At 39.1% G+C, this 22,039-nt stretch overlaps 1 protein-coding gene across 7 annotated transcripts in view; it reads right to left on the minus strand.

The window, feature by feature from the left end:
- The window catches only part of KIAA1217, a 315,669-nt gene that overhangs the window by 284,860 nt on the left and 8,770 nt on the right, over positions 1-22,039 (minus strand). For all 7 annotated transcript variants that reach the window (XM_080661410.1, XM_080661413.1, XM_080661411.1 and 4 more), the window contains exon 2: positions 21,414-21,697. In XM_080661410.1, the coding sequence (XP_080517536.1) occupies positions 21,414-21,697 (284 nt within the window). The remainder of the gene's footprint in view (positions 1-21,413; positions 21,698-22,039) is intronic.

Genomic DNA, 22,039 nt, shown 5'->3' on the forward strand with positions numbered 1-22,039 from the left:
TCACAGACATAATTAATGTAAAACCACGACTATCTTGGCTCCTTTGAAACACTTAATATTTTGCTTTTTAATTAATTTATAGAAATAATCGTTGCTGCTGGGAGTTAAGTGACACATTGATTTTTTTCTAGACCTCTAAAATGGAAAAAAAAAAACACAAGAAAATGTAGAAGGGCTGTGTATTGTGTTGCATAGTTCAGTATCTCTCTGAGCCACCGTTTTCATCCGTATAGGAGGAATAAAAAGATTCTGCTAATTTTACTGGGCTGATGCAATGATAAGAAAAAGTAAAGGATGTGAAAACGCTTTATAAATAGTCCAGTGCCACATGAGTAGTGAATAAAAACAATCATTACCATATGGAGCATGAATGTTGAGACCTGCGCTACAAAGATGTTGTCATTTCATCCTCACAACACCGCTATTGTCACCCCCATTTTTTGAGGAGAAAACTGAGGTTTAAAGACATTATTTTACTTTCCCTAAGTTATCCAGGTAGTAAGTGGTGAAGCCAGGACTCAAAACCCAGGCATTCTGATTGAGGAGGACAGTTCTTTTGTCATTCAACTGTGCTGCAATCACTGTGGTAACACAACAATCTAATATGAGTATCAACTAATCCACATTATCTGACTACAACCTTCAGGAGGTTCGCAGTATTACCTACCCGAAAGTTTTAAAAATATTTTACTGCCTGCCCATTTGCTCCTAAATAGTTTTGGTTTCAAAAACCCAAATTCCCTTTCGCAGGTACCTTTAAATGCTTCTTAACCCTGTGCTTTAACCTTACCCGGTGTGTGAAAAGAAGCAAATATGTTTTTCGTTTCTTTGTAAGCTTGGTGGGCCTAACTCCTCACATCACAGCCTGATGTCCCCAAACTAACCCCTTTCAGTCAACTCTGCAGATGTAGAGCTGCCATGAGTGATTTTTATCACACCTATTTCACTGGTAAGACTGTTTACTCGGTCTTACTAGTAACTGAGGCAAACAAAACCCATACCACCACCGAAGCGAGGTTTCCTTTCTAAAGCAATGCTTGAAAAACTACCTTTACCAACCATTGCCTGCACCCTAGAAACCTTCATCTGCATTTTCAGAATTTATAAGTACTGCTTCCCTCAAGTCCAAAAACTGATGTCTCAAACAGGATATTTTTCTATATAAAATGCTTCTCTGAGAAAAGTCTACAGGCACACACCAAAAAAGTGCAGCGGTCATAAACCTGACTGTTTTTGTAATATTCCCTGGGTTTTATCTTTAGCATTTTAGAACTTGAAAATACAGAAATACATGTAGTCCCAATTCAGGTCTGTTCTAAGAGTTTTTTAAAAATCTGAAAATAATTCACAAGTACACATAGTATCTCAAGTCTCAGATCGTCCTTCTAACCTTTATTGAAGGCACTTTTTATAGCATTATTTACAGGTTATAATTAGCATAATGCATAATGCACCACTTGTTTTTCAGCTCTATTCAAAAATCTCAGTTCTTTCAATTAAAAAAAAAACAACAACACAAAAATCTGAAAAAAAAACAGCCCCGAAGCACAACCATTCCATGTGGGAAAGCTGTGCTATTGATTCCGCTCTTCCTGCCAAGAGAACAATGCAGAGAAAAAGACCTCAATGTTCCAAACAATTTTTGGCAATAACTCGGAAGAAAAAATGCATATTTACCTGTACTCTGAGCTCCACAGGTGAGGCAGCAGTTACGGTATAAAAGCTATTTCTTCTTCTGGAAGTCCTTAAAGGATTCCGGGGTCATCCTTCCGAGCTGTCAGGTAAAGCCCCCTCCATGTCTCTCTACTGTTTTCTTTTGCCGCTTTTTCCCCCAGTGCAACTCTTGTCATTTGCATAAAACCTACTTCTAGCCTATAGGACTTTTTGAGTAGCTACTTGTTAAATTGGCTGTCTTGACATGCTCTTTCAAGCATGACATCACAAATCTCCATGGAAACTCTAACCCCACTTTTCTATGTGCCAACATTACCTGTCAGGCAAAGACTTAAACAATCGTCTGAAACTGTTCATTAATGAAACCTTTTTAGGGGCTTTGGATCTCTGCACAGTATAATTTGTGCTGTCGGCAAAAACTTAGCCAAGAATGATGGCTTCATTTTCAAAGCCTGAGCTGTTTTGTAGAAAACAATGATCAAAATTATAGGCATTCGTTAATCTGCTCCTCCCTGTCTAACAATGCACTTAATCGGTCGAAGAAAAACCTACAGTGGCACATGTGACTCTCTCTGAAGGATAAAGTTACGTTGAAAATGTAGGTTTTGAAAAACCTTCAATCAATACTCCTAAGGTTTTCTACTCTGCTCTCCAGTAACCCCTTCCTACATTTACCAGTAAAACTTGCAAAACAGGTTCCTTGCTGAAATGAGTGTGTGCATTTTCCCTTGGCCTCTGGCTAGCAGAGGTAGTAGGAGAAGGTGTTGAGAATTTTTTTAACTCTTTCCTAACATACATCTTTCGCATGTTTGTCCTAGCTTGCATAAATTACGAGAATAACATCAAAATCAGTGTTCTTCACTTTTCTTGGAAATGGTCAACAGGCTCTAAGATATTCAGTCCTTCCTTCATTCACTTTTCACTGTCCCAGATGTGATAGAATCCCTGATGTCTGAATAAAGCTTTAGGCATATTTCTACCAAATTTGTGCCCAACCCTTGTTGGTGACACTGGGGCTCAGCCCTCTTCCTCTCACCTCTAAATTTGCTGCAGACACACCCAAGTCCAAGACTGCTTACCTGGAAGCACCGGAAAGGTTGGAATGGGACTTGCTCCAAACCCATGAGAGTTTATAATGATGTTATCAAATGGCTAGCAAACGCTGTAGCAGAGAGTTCAGAGCTGGAAAGCACTTTAAGGCAGCCTCCAGCAGCATCTGCTACAACATCGCAGTCTCAGAAGCTGCTTGAACTTGCCACAGATCTGCTGCAAACCTCAGTCAGAGAGCAGAGATCAAGGTGCATGCAGAGTGATCCCAGGTAAAAACAGAATGGCTCTTTCCATAGAAGGAGTTGTAAATGCTTCCGGTCCCTTCCTTTGACTGTCCTGGGAATTCTGCACTGCCACAGTTCACAGTCAACAGATGGGACATTACCTTCCAAGAAAACCAAGAACTAGCCTGATTTGGCAGCCCCGAGTTGAGACCCTCCTCAAAGGCAATACTATTGTCAGAGATTCAATTACTGTCCCTGTGAGATGAAAATACATCCAGATGAAGCCCACACTTGTGCTGTTCCCAGTGGGGCATAAACACAACGGGAAACAAACAAAAACAAGATATAACCAAAGCTAAGCTTTAGTCCATTGAAATCTGAAAATGGGGTGGAGCACTATTCAACTTATTCCTCAAAGTTCCATTAGAGAGAGGAGTCTGCAAAAGTTGAATCAGCAGTCAGAGTGGTTACCAACTACACGGCATCTTTTCTGTGGGTTATTTAGGAAGCTATAATAGCTTAGCTTTTACTTAGTGAATTCAAACTTGGAAAAGAGACTGAGAAGAGTCAGAATCCTAATGTCAGGTAAGTGGAGATAGTCAGGGAGATAACTCGGATATAACAGCAACCTGATTAGCCCATTCATGGGCAGGCAGGCAAAGGTAAAGACTTACAGAGTAATTTGTTACTAGTGATGACATCATTGTGGTGATGTGAGGATCTTGAAATATTTAGATTGGGGAAAGTTTTGAACAACAACAATCTCAGCAAATAGGACAACACATATGGGGGGGCGGGGTGCGGAGCAGAAATGCTAAAATTTGCTTAGAGGTGACCAGTCCAGTAATGACTTTTCCTAAAGTCCCTAAATGAAATTAATAATGCTAACAAATTAGCTTTAATAACACTGGGATTTGCCTGACAGCAACTGTGTACCACACTAACCAAATCAGAGAGCCATGAGTCATGCAGCTGGAGTATTTTACTTCTAAATTTAGCGACATCAGAGGTATCTCTGTTTGACTTGGATAGCAAATAAGATTCTTTCTCTTGGATTTGTTTCATCAAACCTAGTTTATAACATAGAAAACTGCTCACTGAAAAAAGCCCTTGAAAATATAAGAATACAAATAATTGGTGAAAGAGGTTGGAGTTAACCATTTATGGCATGAATTTATGGCATGAATTCTGAAAAACATGAATTATGCCCCAGCCGGTTTGGCTCAGTGGATAGAGTGTCGGCCTGCAGACCAAAGGGTCCCAGGTTCAATTCCGGTCAAGGGCATGTACCTTGGTTGCAGGCTCCTCCCCGGCCTGGGCCCTGGTCAGGGTTCATGCAGAAGGCAAACAATCAATGTGTTTCTCTCACATCGATGTTTTTCTCTGTCTTTCCCTCTCTCTTCCACTCTCCCTAAAAACAATGGAAAATATCTTTGGATGAGGATTAACAAAACAAAACAAAACAAAACAAAAACACATGAGTTAGAAGTTGTCATGTAGAAAAGAATACTGCTTTGAGTAGAAAAAAGCAGTACTTTTATAATTAAAATAACCAATCCTTACTTCATTTAAGCCTCACTACAATAAATAGTATGATGCAAGAACATTTAATATCCCCCATGTTACAAAGGGAGAAAGTGAGCCTCAGAGAAGTTAGGTAATTTGACCCATTGTACGCCATAAGCATCTGTAGACCTTACAGAGTAAGGACCTTCTCACATGCCAGGCGTGTCTACAAAAAAAAAAGTGTTAAAGTGGCAGCCCTGACCAACTTTAAAATCATTTTTTGTGAGAATTTTCAGCTGAAAATATTCAAGAACATCCAAACTGTGCGTAATACATTTATTTTTATAATTTTCATTGAAAATTGATTTTTAAAAATTAAATTCAAAATATCATGGCATGTGGGGATGGTTTCCATTTTGGACATGTGGCAGTTAACTGGTTGAATAAGTTCAGATGGCTACTAAGTATTGGAGTATTGATTTAAACTCAGGCAGACCCAAGATTTGAACCCAAAACACATATGCTTAACCCTAGTTTAATAAAATTGCTCATCATTGGAGATACTAAACTCTTAACTAAACTAAGCCATGCTGGAAGAATTTATTTAGTAAATTAATCTGAAAGTACATATGAGATTGCAAAGGGTAAACCGAGACCTTTGCAGATCCTCCCAGATATACCAAGTCAACAGATGGGACGGGGTCTGGAATAGTCCAGACTGGGATAGTCTGTCAGCACAACAGCAACAGCAGAGCAGCGGTATTTATTTAGCTTTAAGCTCTACGGAGGCCTGCAAGGACGGCACAGGGGAGGATTAACATGTTACAAATCATAACCCCAGGACAAGCAGATCACTAGGATACAGAGAAGACTAATGAAACAGCAGACACTCAGGAAATGTTTGCAACCTGAAGTTCTGATCTAAAGAAAAACTGACAAACACTAAAAAGAAAAAAACAAGCATACATTTTTGTATGTCAAATATCACCAAAAGAATGGGGACACTGGAGTTTCTCAGTGAAGTAATGGAAACCAACTGTGGTAATTAACTGCCTAATGCTGAGTCCTTGAACTTCGGCTGTTTTTATTTGTAGTTATTGTTCCCTTTGGAAATTATCCATTCACATTTAGTCAACTTTTTCTGTGGTGCTAAGGTAATGGTTAATTATGTGTCAAACACCAGTTTGGATGTTGCTGTGAAGGTATTTTTTTAGATGTGATTAATATTGAAGCCAGCTGATAATGAGTCAAGCAGATTACCATCCATATGTGGGTAAGCCTTGTTCAATGAGTCGAAGGCCTTACCAGCAAAATCTTAGAGCTCCCAAAGAAAAAATTCTGCCTCAAGACTATACATACAAACCCTGCCTGTTTCTACCCTGCAGATCTTAGACTCAAGGCTGCAACATCAACTCTTACCTGAATTTCCAGGCTGCCAGCCTGCTTTGCAGATTGCAGACTTGCCAGTTCCTACAATTGTGTGAGCCAATTCCTTAAACTAAACCAATCTCTCTCCCTCTCCTTCATTCTCACTATCTCTCTCTTCTCTAACCTACTGGTTGTTTCTCTGGAGAACCCTGACTAATAGTGCAGATAATGCCAAGATTAACTGTTCAGTCATGTTTTCTGGCTTAGGTTCCATTCCTCTTCTACATCCAACTTTCTGGCAGTCATTTTCACTTGGAGCACCTACTGTCATTTCAAATACAGCTTGTCAAGACTGAAACTCAAGTAATTGTTTCCTGCGCATGACTGTATTTAATAAAGAAGAATAGACATATTTGCTGTCAAATTAAGTTGAAGGAATATAATCAAATTCATCGGTTATTACAGTAGATATCAATGGATTGAATTCTCCCATTAAAAAACAAAGACTAATAGAGTGAGCTAAAAAATCAAAACCAAGTTATATGTAGTTTCTAATAAACATACCCATTTTAATAAACAACAGTTGAGAATAGATGGTTAAATGTACCAGAAAAAAATGCAATCAAAAGTAAAGCAAGAATGATAATACTAATATTTTAAAAAGTTAACAAACATTAAAAAAAAGAGGTCATTTGGTAATGTAAAAAAAAAAAAAAAAAAAACCCACCATAATTTATGAAGAAGGAATGATCATCCATAAAACTGTTTGCAACAAATAACAAATAAACTAAAAAAAAACAAAACACCATAAAGCAAAAATACTTAGGAATGCAAGACCAGGAAAACAATACAATTATAGTGATATACTTTATTATACTTTGTTCAGAACTGAATAGCACTAAAAGAATAAAATAGGGGCTGAGAAGAAATGAATGATACAAACAACAAACCTTACATATGTAATACATATAAAATAGATAATTTTTATAAATATTCATGGAAACTTATAAACATTAATTCTGTACTTGACGATTCATAAGAAAAATGTTTCAACAAGTCCTTAAACTGAAAAGTAGGAATTATACAGACTTCACTCTGATCACATTAAAAAAATTCTAAATAATGCTAAACTCAACTATTTGGAAATGAAATGTAGCTGAGCATCCCTGAACTCCAAGAGAAAAATCAAAACAAAAAAATTTCAACTTTCTTTAAAGCAAAGAAACAGGAAATATTTCATGTAAAATTGAAGGACACAGCCCAAGCTGATGTCAGGAATTATATGCCCTTAAATGCCTTCATTATCAAACAATAAATACTCAAAATGAATAAACATACTACTCATTTAAAAAAATAATAAAAGACAACAAATATAACTTTAACAACTAGAAAAAAGCAATTAATTATGATAAAAGTAAACAACAATCTGAAAAAGATAAATGTAAACTGACTCGCTGAAAAATTTAATAAAAAAGATAAGCCTGAGAGAGTGCAAACAAGACATTTGCTCTCTAGCAGCTTATATGGGCACTAAACTTCGTTGTACTTAACCAGAAGTAAAATAGATGCTGTATGAAGAAATGGGAGAAAGCAGCATGGAAATGGGATGCATACAAGCTGGACTTGGAAGTGCAGCGGTCCTCACACTTTTGTATAGAAGAATGTTCTGGTGCAGTTGAAATGTTTAAAAACCAAAAGGAACGAAAGAAGGAACAAAGGAAGGGGTGTGGGGAGATAAGAGGGAGGGCAAAGAATGCAAAAGATAAAAATCAGTCAACAGTAATTACAGCAACATTCATTTCTCATGTACAACCACTATCCATAGTACCACACCAGCAACCTGCTCTCCTTTCAGCATCTTGGTGCTGTTTGAGTAGAATTCATGACCTTCCCAGCTATAAACTCAGTGAGTACACATGAAGCAGAGTCCTTACATATCCCATTAATCCAGAAATACTTATTGGTGCAAGCCTGACAGACATGAAGCCTCTTAACTGTAGTGTGTGCTGCACCCCACTCTACATTTTGTCAAATCAATGCTTCTGTTCAAAGTTCCATCTGATAGGCCCACAACATTACACACTCTTCACGACTCACCTTCATATGTGTGCAGGGTTTGCAGCAAACTGCCTGAAAACCTTGGTTACGGAAGAAGAAAGAAGAAAGGGCAGACTTGATAAGACAAAAATGCTGAGATGGGTGCTTAAGTAGGGTTCTGAGAGGACAAATCTGAGAGTGTTTCAAAAGGAAGATACTACTGTATAGCGTTTTGCTGAAAATCCATTGAGGAAGGTTTTAAGATGACAGTGAAGTAAATGGGTCTTTCTCGCACCTCCTCCAGAACCAAAATGGAATTAAAACTAAATTGAGGAATACTCACATTGATTACTGAGGACTAGTTTAAGAGGAGACTTTTTAATAAGAAAGGGCAGAAACCACCTTGAGATTGGGGTTGAAAGAGGGGCTGGTCCAACTCCCAAGACTGGTAGGCGTGAGTGAGGAGGGATGTCGTGGCTGCCAGGGGTTCCCAAAGAGAGGAGAGAGGCTTGAGCAGTCATGAAATGTAGAAATTCATTTAATTTGGGCTAACCACAAATGTCCCCAAATGAGGAACTTTCTCCCTACTCTCCAAACAGCTAATTAACAGCCTGGGGATCTAGGATTCTGCAGAACATACTTTTACAAGATTCTGGTCAAGATCATTGCAATTTAGAATGCACACTGTTTCATGCTGCTCTAACAGAAATGGAATCTGACTTCCCAAGTCGAATGTAATCCCCTTAATAACAAGAGTTTTAGCATGCAGTCAACATCTATTATAGTGGAGAAATGTTGCATCTAATCCTCAGAATGATAGCACTGTCTGTCGCATCTCTACGGTTAAGAAAAAGCCTCAGAGAAATGGACTGAACTGTCTATAATCACACAACTGAGTGACCTAGCATATATAAACTCAGTTGTATGGAACCCCAAAGTCACTACTCTTCCCACTAAAGTCAGGTATCCTTTGCAGGGTAGGTATTTTGTACTCTGCCCAATGCTGAGCTCATAGCGTAGATCCTTGATAAATAACCATTTGATTAAATTAGTCCAAGAAAACACCTGCAGGAGAAAGGATGAATGATAGTAAAGAAGTGAGCTTGATGAGTGAGGAGAGGAAGGACAAGTTAGACATTTGCAATATGAGTTCTGCATCCATGTGCTGGGCTGCATCATACTGGTCTTTTTTGGATTCAATACCGAAATTTCCATCTCATTTGGTGACAATTTTCTCTAGGTTTTGCTGATTACCCACTTTCCAGGTGACTGCCTCTGCATAGCTATACCTCGGTTCCTGACACCCCTTTACTTTCCCACTGACTCCCAGGCACTCTTTAGCAGGTTTTCCAGGAGAATCTTATTTTGATTTTCTGCAAAGCTCTTCTTAATATAGCACTGTTCTCAAAATGTGTTGTCTTGCTCTTCCACAACACTAATTAAAACGAAAGCTGTCACAGCGGTTGGTGGCACCCAATTAAACCATAGATCAAGAGCCATGTGTTATGAACGATTACCATTTAGGATTCTTCTCTTTTTCTCTGTCTTGTATGATTAATGTCAACTTGAAGTTAATTTTGCAAGTAAAATCTAACCCCTTGAATTTAGTTTTATTGATTGCTGAATCCCTAGTACAATGTGTCCTATTATGTAATATTCGAAATCTAAAATGCACTTCTAACACCCTTTAAGTTGCATTTCAAAATATCAGTCCTCTGGGAAACATTTCCAAGCTAACTCCTTCATCTGGTCCCTTGAGTAGCATCATCTGTTAAGCATTAGACTGCTCCTTCTGCTTTTTTTTTTTAACTATTGTTTCTCATCACACCCAAATTTAGATGACTATTATTTCTGATGACATTCTGATTGCCCTTAGACATAGCCAAGATTATTCTGAAGACATTCTTATACTGATTCTTTCAATCCTATCATATTCTTTATCCATGGGTCTCTAGTAGTTCATTAAACACTCACTCACATATACACTAATATCAAGTTTCTAAATGCAACTTATAACTTATAAATTTTCTCAATTTTTATCTTCTCAGAGACTATTTATGCCACTGCTTCTTTAATGCCAAGTTCCTTTTCTTCCCTGAATTATTGAAGGCCAATGTAATTAGGACACAGGCACTTCAGCCATTCTAGGATCACCACTACATTTTATACTTATGGACACAAGCAAACTGGTCCCCTATTCTGTTCCTTCTCTGTTTCCTCAGCATTTCAGACTGTTTTTCAATTCTGTCACTCATTAGAAAGAGGATATAATCTGTAGGTTGAGAGCAAGGTCCCCACAAACAATAGGACACATTGTCTATGTGTTCTGTGCTCAGTGTCCCATTTTGTTACGGAGAGTTAATAATAGTGTCTACCCCACAGGACTGTTGGGAAAACGAAATAACATGTGTAAAGAGCAATAGTGCCACAATTTTAGCTGATGCCAATATGTTCTCCTTGTAGTTTTCTCTACCTTTTCACCACTATAAAAAGTAGCTGACAAAAAAGAATGATAATTACTTATCTAACATTCTCCATGTTCATGGCAGTCCATGTAGGGTATTTCTTCCCTCTTTATATTGTTATTTATTCCATATACATTATGTTATATTTCTTAATTACCAAGAAGTTTCCTTTTCCCTTCAGGTTTAGGTAAAAGACTGGTCTGTAAAATCATTACTTCAAAACAGCTAAATGGTTTTTGCTACTAAACATGGCTATACTCTCATCATTTTTCCCTTTGGATTATAAGAAACTGGAGGCATGGTGCACAAATTCATGTACCAGTGGGATCCCTCAGCCTGGCCTGCAGGATTGGACTGAAACCAGCTCTCCGACATTCCCTAAGGGGTCCCGGATTGCGAGAGGGCGCAGGCCAGGCCAAGGGACCCCACCAGTGCACAATTGGACTGGGGAGAGACACAAGAGGTTGGCCAGCCTGGGAGTGACCGCGGGAGGGCTCCAGGACGTGTCCAGCCCTTCTTGCTCAGTCCCGATCGGCCGGACCCCAGCAGCAAGCTAACCTACTGGTTGGAGGATCTGGCCCCTGGTGGTCAGTGCACGTCATAGCGAGCGGTTGAGTGGCCTTAGCATATCATTAGCATATTATGCTTTGCTTGGTTGAACGGATGACTGGATGACCAGACACTTAGCATATTAGGCTTTTATTACATAGGATTAATAGCTTTAAAAAGAAAATTCTTAGTTGAGTATATTTCCTTTAGTGTAATTCATAAACTTTAAATTTATGTATGCATTTATTTACAAAACACGTATAATTTTTAAAAATCTATCCCTTGTACACACTAGCCTTTTACCCAGACCCTCACATAGCCAAAGTCCTCTACTAGTTGAAAGGTCTACCAGTGGATCTTTAGTTCTATTAGCCTCACCTTCCAGGCTTCATGGATACATATATCCATGAATATAGATGAATATTTGTGAATTTTATATATATATATTGGCCAGAGTTAAGACCAATGTAGTAGGCAAAAATCTGATTAATTTGGAACTTTTCATACATGTTGGAGGAACTATGTCTAGTCCTCAAGATATAAACTGATACTGAGATCTGCAGCATGAGGAGTAATTCATTGTGATGGAAGTTCTATGATGATACAATTAAATTCATCAAAAAGGAGTCATAAAGAGGCCATTACATAAAGATATAAACATATGTTAATTTATATTATATAAATGTGATATACTATTGTACAGATAGGTGTAAAGTGCTATATATAGTACAATGAAGTTGATGAAATCATTACTTATATTTGGGAGAGCTGATATAAGTAAATGGGGTATTTCCTTCCTAAACTAGACTCCACAGCTAAAATCTGAATAAACCAAACATCCCAGCAGGTGCCAGAACCAAGAGCTACAATAAAGGAAAGTGGCATATGCCACTTCTTGGCTAACATATTTAAGAGTTTGTGTAGAACCCACTATCTCTCTCTTTCTCTGTCATGTGACTTGTAATCCATGTGTTAAGATGGCATTGTTATAAAATGGAAGTAGCCTGAATCAATAAGTCATTGCAAGGACAGCTTCTCTAAAATGTTTTTGTATTATAACACACACACACACACACACACACACACACAGGAAATTACCACAATCCACAGGGTTTATTAGCATTATCAAGACTATCCTGATTGATATATCAGTGTTAAGGTACATGTCTCCTATTGTCTCCTTTTTTATTATAACTAACATTTGAATGGATAGCTACTGAAAACTAGCTTGCAAAAGGAAAGAGCCAAGCAAGGCATCTCTGGTTTGTGATATCAATGCCTTTTCCACAAAAATATGTTACTTGCTTTATCCTAAACACATGTCACCCTCACTCTTCAGTTTGTAGCATTCAATGTTTGTGAGGCTCACGGCAAAGCTCTTAATCACAGCATTCTGTGATTGCACGAGTTGTGATTTGGTAATACTTCCTCCTCTCTTTCATTAACCTTGCTCTCCATCAATAAAGCTCCATCTATCGAAGATGAGGTCAAGATCATAATATTGTTGGTAGCATACATTCCTCCTTTAACTCAACTTTTCTTTCTATATTCTGTGAATATGGGTCCCCACCAAGATAACCCCTACTTCCCTAAAGGGTCCTGATCATTTCCTTGTTTTATTCAAGAGGGGTATTTTTTCCTCTTTCTAATACTCCTAATTATTTTCAGGGCATTTTAATGGAAGAGAAGTAAAAATGCCTGTATTCTACCAAACTGAAATAGTGTTTGTTTCTTAAGACCTGGTCTTCTGATTCAAATGCAGTTAAAGAGTTCTCTTGTTCTGTTTTTAACTGTGTCATTTTCCATGATTCTGACAAAATCAAGTATATATACCTTCTGAAAAGGAGATGTCAGTCAAGGGAATGGATAATGTTGAGTCTGACCAAAGCCTCCAGTTCCAAATTCCATTGAACAACTCTTCACCAATGAATGAAGTTCTTGAGAGATTGTTAAAAAAGAATAGAATAAACTAGAACTTGGATGTTTATGAATAAACAGGCTGATAGGTATTTTCCTGATTTTCATTTTCACAATCGGTAGTATAGTTACACTTGTGCATAGATACCATAGACTACAGTAGACAATGGTGAGTGGTGCCAAACTAACCAGGCACAGAGAAAACAGCTCCAGTGCAACAGTGTAATCCTACTTCCGCACAAACACCAAGAGAGGCCTGCCGGGCACTCGGCAGCACAGCCCCGCTGAGGACAGGAGCTGGCAAGAGGCCTCCTGGCATGAGTGACGCCATTTCAGATAGTGTTAATGTTCGTGGTCTTATCTCCTTATTGTAGCGATATTCATGTGAAAGGAAAAGTCTCCTTCATATCTTTCTTACTCTTTGTGTTGAATGAAAGAACACATCAGACTTTTAACTTAAAATGCATTACTCTTTACTCCTAAGACTTGACCACATTAGATATAAGAATACATATTAACTAATTGTAACTGCAAAGTGGGTACTGTTATACCTAGTTAAAGAGAAATTATGTGTGTAACTGAGAGTAAAGGTTGACAAAAGGTTTCTGAATCTAGAAGAAGCTTGTTCATGTAGGTGAGAGGCCACCTAGACATCTGTTTCTTCGCTAGTGAAGAAATGAAAGAAGAGCATTTCTGCCCTGGCCTATGGCTCAGTTGATTGAAGCATCATCCGTACACCAGAAAGGCTGTGGATTCGATTCCTTGGTGAGGGCACATACTAAAGTTGTGGGTTTGGTCCCTGGCTGGGGCACGTATGGGAGGTAACTGATCTAGATTCTCTCTCACATCAATATTCCTCTCTCTCTAAAATCAATAAAAACATATCCACAGGAGAAGATTAAAATTAATTAAATAAATATAAGAAGAGCATTTCCAAATTGTATAGTTACACAGCGCCCAAGACTGTGAGAAGACTGCTGAACTCCAGACCTTTCTGAACTCAGAGCTATTTCCGAAAAGTAACTTTTAATGTAAAATATGTGTAGAAATCCATTTTCTATGGTCACCTCAGGTGCTCTGCAATTAAATAAGATTTATCTTTTTAAAGAAATGACAATGACATGTCTCTGTTACTTGACCCACTGTGATTGAGTAATCTGTTACCAAAACATTAGAAAAATTTAAGGTGAAGGGAGCAAACACCAAGGTCACTAATAAGTGGAAAGACCACTTCTGACCTTGGTTCAAATGCTGGCTTCTTGACTTGAAGGAAGTTACTTAGCCTTTCTTGGCTTCTTAGCCTCAATCTCTTCTGATTGCCCAAACTGCAACCAATCTCAATTCCCCACCCCTCTCTATCTGTACCACTCAATTAGTATCTATCACCTTCTAACTGTATTAAAAATATTGGCTCATACATTCATTCAACAAAAATTGATCATGCCTAGTTTAGGTTGCATACTCCTTAAATGCTGCATTTACAAAGGTGATTAAGACTAGGTTTTTGTGCTCTAAAAACATATTCTAAATGGGAGAAAGAAACATAAAGAAATGTACAATGAAGGCATGATTATGTGCCATAGTATAGGTACCGCATGATATTGTGAACAGCTCACAAGGTGGGGCATTTGGGCTGGATCTTGAGAGATTATTCTGGGTACCTGAATGTCTTATTTCTTTTACTGATTTGAAGGCAGGGGTCATGTCTCATTGTTTGTATCCCTCACAATGCCTTTATCATTGTAAGTGCGCGCGTGCGTGTGTGTGTGTGTGTGTGTATGCATTTATACACACACACACACACACATATAATGAATAAGTAAAAGAAATCCAAATTTTAAGTGTTCATTAAGGAAAAATACAAGTAAGTTTCAGAAATATAATACAATTTTGTTCTGTCAATAGGAAAAATAAACTTCTTCGGGTAACTTAAATATGTGTTAATAAAAAATAAAATGAATTTAAATACTAATTTGAAAATACCAGTAGAGCCTCTGAGACTCTTCTTTTGGACATCATAAACCAGAATAGTGTAATGCTAAGAGCTGTCATTGTAGCAGTAAAAGGATCCATCATTTTCTTTCTCAGTACTCTATGATATAATTATTATTGTCTTTTGACAAATAAGGGAACTGAGACAGAGAAGATTAAGTTATTAGCTCCAAATCACACAATTAGCACATGAATGGGGGCTGGATACCAACTCAGCCCTGCCTGACTCCAGAGCCAAGCCTTAGCTGCCAGGTGATAGAGCATCACAGTCTGATTGCCCTGCACAGAAGGTTGGGGAAGTCAGTGATAATGACAGTTGCTATTATGCAGATAAGCACTATGCTGCAATAATGGTCATCTGCATTTTTTTAAGATAGTGAAAAGAAACCTAGTTTGCTTTACAATAATTTAGACCTTGGAAAATTCTTGGTTGACTAAATTTAAAAGACTTGAATATAAGTTTTCAACCATGAATCTTCCAGAGTTTAAATTCAATGTTCAAAATATAAAGTGTGTGCTACTTCTCTTTTTATATAATACCAAGGAATTAGAATCTAGATTCCCTTAGTTTCAAAATATTTTGTGTAATGATTAGAATCTAGATCCCCTTAGTATCAAAATATTTTGTGTAATGGGTGAAAAAGGTAAAGGGATTAAGAAAAAAAAATCATAGACACAGACAACAATATGGTGATTCCCAGAGGTGCTACTGTCATAATTAGCTAGTTATTAATATTAATAATAGGAAAAGAGCAAAGGGGAGGCCAAACATTACAAGCATGGTCATCTGGGCAGCTTCACCAGGAAGCTGCAATTTCACACTCCCTAAGGAACCACTGTCCATTCGCTGCACATCACTGGGGGAAGCGGTCCAACAAAGGGGGAGATGGCATATGCACAGCGAAGGCAGGGAAGGTGCTTGTTTGTCAGTCTAACCTGGGAAAAAGATAATTGGCTAGAGGGGTGGAGCCACTGCTAGTCCGAAAAATCCTGAAGGATTAATTGGTGAAGCTCCTAGTTATATCCCTGAGACAAAAGATTCTCTCTCTCTTGTGCTCCTGCTCCCTTGCACTCTCTTGCTTGTGACCTACACTTGCCCATGTGCTAGCCTGCCATGTGACCTTAAGCGGCCCATGCCCATGCGGACCCCAAAAGCAATGGACTGCAGCTGGGAACACAAACTAAGCTAGCCAGATGCTGGACTAGACTGTGCTTTAATACAGAGAGGCAGCTCTGGGCACTGCCTTTAATTCCTGCACCGCTAAAGACAAGACGGGGCTTTTTCCATGGCGGCATGGAGGGAAATGGGACCTTGGAAACCCAGGGGTTTAATTCCACAGAAATCAATATCACTCATCCTCCTGTGCAAGTCTCAGAAAATTCCTCTCCTTGCTGATATTGCAAGAATTCCACTTCCACCTGCAACAGGTAGGGACACAGAGGGCACCGCACCAATAACAGAGGGAGGCAGAAGGGAATACGGGGGGACAAATGGTGATGGAAGGAGACTTGACTTTGGGTAGTTAACATACAATACAATAGAACTTTCAGATGATGCATTATAGAATTGTACACTTGAAACCTATATAATTTTGTTAACTAATGTCACCCTGATAAATTCAATAAAATTTTTTTTTAAAAAAATTTCATGTAAGGTGCTAGATACAGCATTTTTAGCATCATATTCAATGGCACTCTCCTCACTAAGGCCACTTCTCTGGGAGGAAAACAGCCTTCAGAAGAGAACATGGTATTGAGAATCTAGAGAAGAGCATCAGACGTGTGCTATTTGAATTCCTCCTTATGGCAGCTCATGTATCTTCCTGCAAAAGAAGCCTGGACTAATCCATTGTCAGAAGGTCAGGGAGAAACAAAGGGTGTCATGGAGAAGAGGAAAGGACAGAGGAAGGAAATGAGTGGCAGGAGAAAAAGAATGGAAAAGGCATTAGATAAAGTGCTTTTCATAGAAATATCATACACCAGTGGTCGGCAAACTCATTAGTCAACAGAGCGGCAAACCACGGCTCGTGAGCCGCATGTGGCTCTCGAGCTGCAGTTTGCCAACCACTGTCGTACACCATGGCCTGAGCTTATCTCTGATGTTTACAATGCTGACTAAGGTCCATTTGCAACAAAGCAGTGGAATAAAAAATATATGTACATAACAAGGCATCAAAATCTTTCTCCTTTTGGGTGGTCAGCTTGGAATATACAAAAATTCCTCCTGAATTACCAGCAAAGGCACAGCTGCCCAGCCATGGCTGGACTACACCCAGGGCAGAGATATATGTGACAAGAGATCAGAGATTGAGGCCACTAACCTACATCATTATTCCCTGTCACCTGACACCATGAGCCCTTTACAACCTTCTAGCTATATTTAGGCTCCCCATGTAATTGTTTTAACCTAAAAGCACCATCATCACAGTAGTAACAATAATCATGACATCACAAATAATAACAGTAATGATAATAACTGGAATATTTTTGACATGAGAAACATACCATTTTTGACAGACTAATTTCTATATTTCAGAGAGAAAGTAATATGTTTTAACATTAAAAAATATTTTCCCGAACAACCAAGATACCTGTACTTGCTGACTCTCACAACCACATCGAAACAACTAAGAGACAAAACAAATATCATCCAGAACCACGGGAAAACTGGCTGAATGGAAGCTCTATAACTAGAAGGAAAGAAAAAAGCGCATTGAGACTGGTAGGAGGTGCAGAGGTGCGGCGGTGCGAAAGTGCGGAGGTACAGAGGTGCACACAAAATGGGCTGGCAACTGGGTGCGCTGTTTTTTTTTTTTTTTTATCGAGAGGGAGATACAAGCTCCTGATTGCTCTGAACTCCAGTTCCGGGTGAGACTCTGGGGACCCAGACTAATAAGGGGAGAAACTGGACTGTCTGGCATCGGGCCGGAACACGAGGGCGGCTTGCTCTCAGAGATGCTTGCAGCGATCATTTTTCCTGCATGGGGACATGGGACACAGAGACCCAGGGACCTTTCCGGGACAGGGCTGACTGGCAGCCATTGCTGTTTACTCCACCCTGGTGATTCCCTGACACCTCGCCCCACCCAATTTACAACTCCACCCAAGCTGTGCACACATACTTTTGCATATGAATGGCCTGTCCTCTTACAACCTAAAACCTAACAAACTGCAGCTGGGTCAGAGATCTGCTGCATGCTTTACAGCTAGGCCTCATCTGGACACTTCCAAACCCCAAACAAAGAGGAGGAATCTGCAGATCTCTCTGTAGCTCCTGCTGGGTGGCCTCAGGCAGTGGCTGACTTTGCACCTCCTTGGAGATCCAAGAGCCAGTGTACCCAGTGGTCAGTGTGAGACTATACCAGATTACAACTCTTCACATCCATAAGTGACACACTCAAGGGGAAGACTCAGTGAGCCCAAAGTTCCACTGAAGCAAGTCACGACTCATAAGGGATTCTCCAGCACAGCAGTTCTCCCATTGTAGTCGCAGCTGGTCCTCACAGCCAGTTGGCCTGAAGGTCAATTCCTCCCAGTGATACGAACAACAATCAAGGCTTAACTACAACAAGACTGTGCACACAGCCCACTAAAGGGTGCACCAAGGGTGTCCACCTCAGGTAACTGGGGAGGCTGAGCCACTGGGCCCTATAGGACACCTAGCACACAAAGCCACTCTATCAACTCAGGGAAGCAGCCAAAATGTGGAGACAAAGAAACAGGTCACAAATGAAAGAAATGGAGGAAAGCAAACTACTGGATATAGAGTTCAAAACCACGGTTATACTGTTACTTAAGAATCTTCTAGAAACCTCCAAGATATTTAGTGAGACCCTAAAGGATATGAAAAAGGACCAATCAGAAATTAAGCATACAGTGACTGAAATAAAGAATAATACACAGAGATCCAACAGCAGACTAGAGGATCCTAAGAATCAAGTCAAAGATTTGAAATACAAAGAAGCAAAAAACACCCAACCGGAAAAGCAAAAAGAAAAAATAATCCAAAAATATGAAGATAGTGTAAGGAGCCTCTGGGACAACTTCAAGCATACCAACATCCAAATTATGGGGGTGCCAGAAGAAGAGAGAGAGCAAGATATTGAAAACCTATGTGAAGAAATTATGACAGAAAATTTCCCCTACCTGGTGAAAGAAATAGACTTACAAGTCCAGGAAGCGCAAAGAACCCCAAATAAGAGGAATCTAAAGAGGACCACACCAAGACACATCATAATTAAAATGCCAAGGGCAAAACACAAAGAGAGAATCTTAAAAGCAGCAAGAGAAAAACAGTTACCTACAAGGGAGTACCCATATGACTGTCAGCTGATTTCTCAAAAGAAACTATGCAGGCCAGAAGGGAGTGTCAAGAAATATTCGAAGTGATGAACAGCAATAACCTACAACCAAGATTACTCTACCAAGCAAAGCTATCATTCAGAATTGAAGGTCAGATAAAGAGCTTCACAGATAAGAAAAAGCTAAAGGAGTTCATCACCACCAAACCAGTATTATATGAAATACTAAAGGGTATTCTTTAAGAAGAGGAAGAAGAAGAAAAAGGTAAAGATAAAAATTATGAACAACAAATACATATCTATCAACAAGTGAATCTAAAAATCAAGTGAATAAAAAATCTGATGAACAGAATAAACTGGTGAATATAATAGAATCAGGGGCATAGAAAAGGAGTGGACTGACAATTCTCGGGGGTAGGGGGTGTGAGGGGTGCAGGAAGAGATTGGACAAAAATCTTACACCTATGGATGAGGACAGTGGTGTGGGGGGGGTGGGAACCAGGTGGAGGGGAGCTATGGGGGGAAAAAAGAGGAACAACGGTAATAATCTGAACAATAAAGATTTATTTAAAAAAAAAAGAAAAAATATTTTCCCTCCTCACCTAATACATAATCAGTTTTCTAACTTCCTTTACCCTGACCCTTGTCCCCATGGTCACATGTGCATGTGCATGCATGTACACACACACACACTCCAAGACCCTTACATCCCAGACATAGACCATACTACCTTGTCTCTATAATCAGTGGTCTTCCATTTACAGAACAGTGGAATAAACAAGGATTCTGAGCTCAAACTTATCTGGATTCAACTCCCAGCTTTTTCTGAGCAAATTGTGCAATTGTAACTACCTTAAGTGAGTTTCCTCAATCGAAACTGCTTTATATAAAACATGGTGTCTCACCAAAAAGTGACATAGGGAGAGGTGCCGATTCTAGTACTTAAATGGATCGTGACTCTACTATCAATAGAAAACAAGGGCATTTATGTTATTTATCAATTATATCTTAATAAAACTGAGAAAAGTAAAAAGTAAGTACAATTTAAAAATAGAAAATAGGGGTATTTTCTATATACAGGCACACCTCATTTTACTGTGCTTCACTTTATTGCCCTTGACAGATGTGCTGTTTACAAATGGAAGACAAGACCTGCTACGAGCAAAAAGATTATGACCAGATTTATCACAGTGGTCTGGAACCCAACCCACAATAGCTCTGCAGTATGCGTGTATGCTTGAAATGAAAAGATAGCCTTCCTTTCCTTAATTACCGAAGAATTAATCTGCACATCTTTACATCAAGCAGGGCTCCTGTTTCTTTTCTCCTCTCTAGGTCAACTGCATTTTGGCAATGTGAACAGAAAGCAAACACCTAGTCCATAAAGCACATGTCACGGTTTTAGACACTCTGATAAAGATTTTATAGATTAGAAGGTTGAATTTAAGGGGAAAAAATGAAATTGAGATAAAGCATAGGTTTAAATTATTTAAGCTGATGATAATCTCGACTTCCATGGATGCTCAAAAGTTGAGTTAGTTAGACATCACTTTTGTAACTAACTAATTTGCAAGTTGGCAGACTTAAAACACTGTGCTTGCCTCTCTACCTGGAGGGTGGGAATCAATAACAGCCTGCTCTCTTCCCTGACCACCCAAATCAGTAAATGCTCTGAGTCCTTTGCTATGTTCCCCATCCTGAAAGGTCAATCTGATAACATGCCTGTGAGGTCGACAGAGGAGGCCTCCCACTGCCTGTCAGCTAAAAGCAATTGCACACAGACAAGAAACAAAAACACCCCAAGCCACACTTGGGTGCTATCTGTTTGGCTGTCAAGATAACCTGAGAAAACAGGTAGCTGAAGACAGCAGAAAACCAAGCATGCAAAAGGAAAACATCTGTGATTAAAAAGGAAAAAAAAAAAGTGAGCAGAAATAAAACCCTAATGTCAGCTTCTTAAGGAAAAGGGGTTTATCTCAAGTGTATCCCTCTGTGCTCTGTTTTACTCTGAAAACGTATTTATATACTCATTCATTCACTGTGCCAAGCACTCAGTGCTAACAGGGTGCACAGCAGTTGATCCTATGCTTTACTCAGTCAAGTAATACCCCTTCACTGCCTGCACTTCAGATGCATTTGTGGGTGACCATGAGGACCCTTTTGGGAGAACTGCCCACTCTCTGGATCTCTCTTCTTTAGATCTGGAGCAACTTAGTGGTGGGCACAGTCCACTGAATTATTTTTTCCCTTTTAAACCAAAGGTCACTTTGGTTTCCTTCATGTTCATTAAAGAATGAGCTTTGCAGAACAAAATGGTAGCACATTCGTACCTGGTCTCTCAGCCTCTCCTGGTGGCCCATGATTGCTGTGGCATGATGGGGGTATTTCTGCTTGAGATGTTCCAGGAAAGCTTCTCTCTTCCTATCCATCTCAGATGTTTGCATTCCCAGTATTTCTTTGGAACTTCGGGGCCCACCTAGGGTGTGTCTCCTTGGGATATTTCGGGAAGTCTTGGAAACTGAAACTCGACTGTTCCCATTAGAAAGGCGTTCCTTGGATCTTCGGCATTCTGCATCTTCTAATGACGTTACATGCAAATTGCTTTTTCCTTGTTCTGGAAGACAAAAAAAAAAAAAAAGTTAAATTAATGATTTCACACTAGAAATCTCATTTACAGAATACTGAGAGGGTTTGTGGCAGCTGTTAATGTATGAATATAACCTAGCAGATTTCGTGTGTGTGTGTTTGTCAAGAAGAAAAAAAGTCAACAATTATGAAATATGAAAAATCACACTTTAGAAATAAAGATGTTTCAGCAAAAAACTGCTCTTTCTGACTATTTCCCTGCAGTTATTCAAAATGAGACACTTGTTCAGATGAGTTTTTAGGCAATTGGGTTAGCTCTTACCTTCACCGAAGAGTACTCCGGTGAAATAAATTATTTCTTTATTTTTTA

The sequence above is a fragment of the Plecotus auritus genome (assembly GCF_963455305.1).
Source record: "Plecotus auritus genome assembly, chromosome: 1".
Classification (NCBI taxonomy): Eukaryota; Metazoa; Chordata; class Mammalia; order Chiroptera; family Vespertilionidae; genus Plecotus; species Plecotus auritus.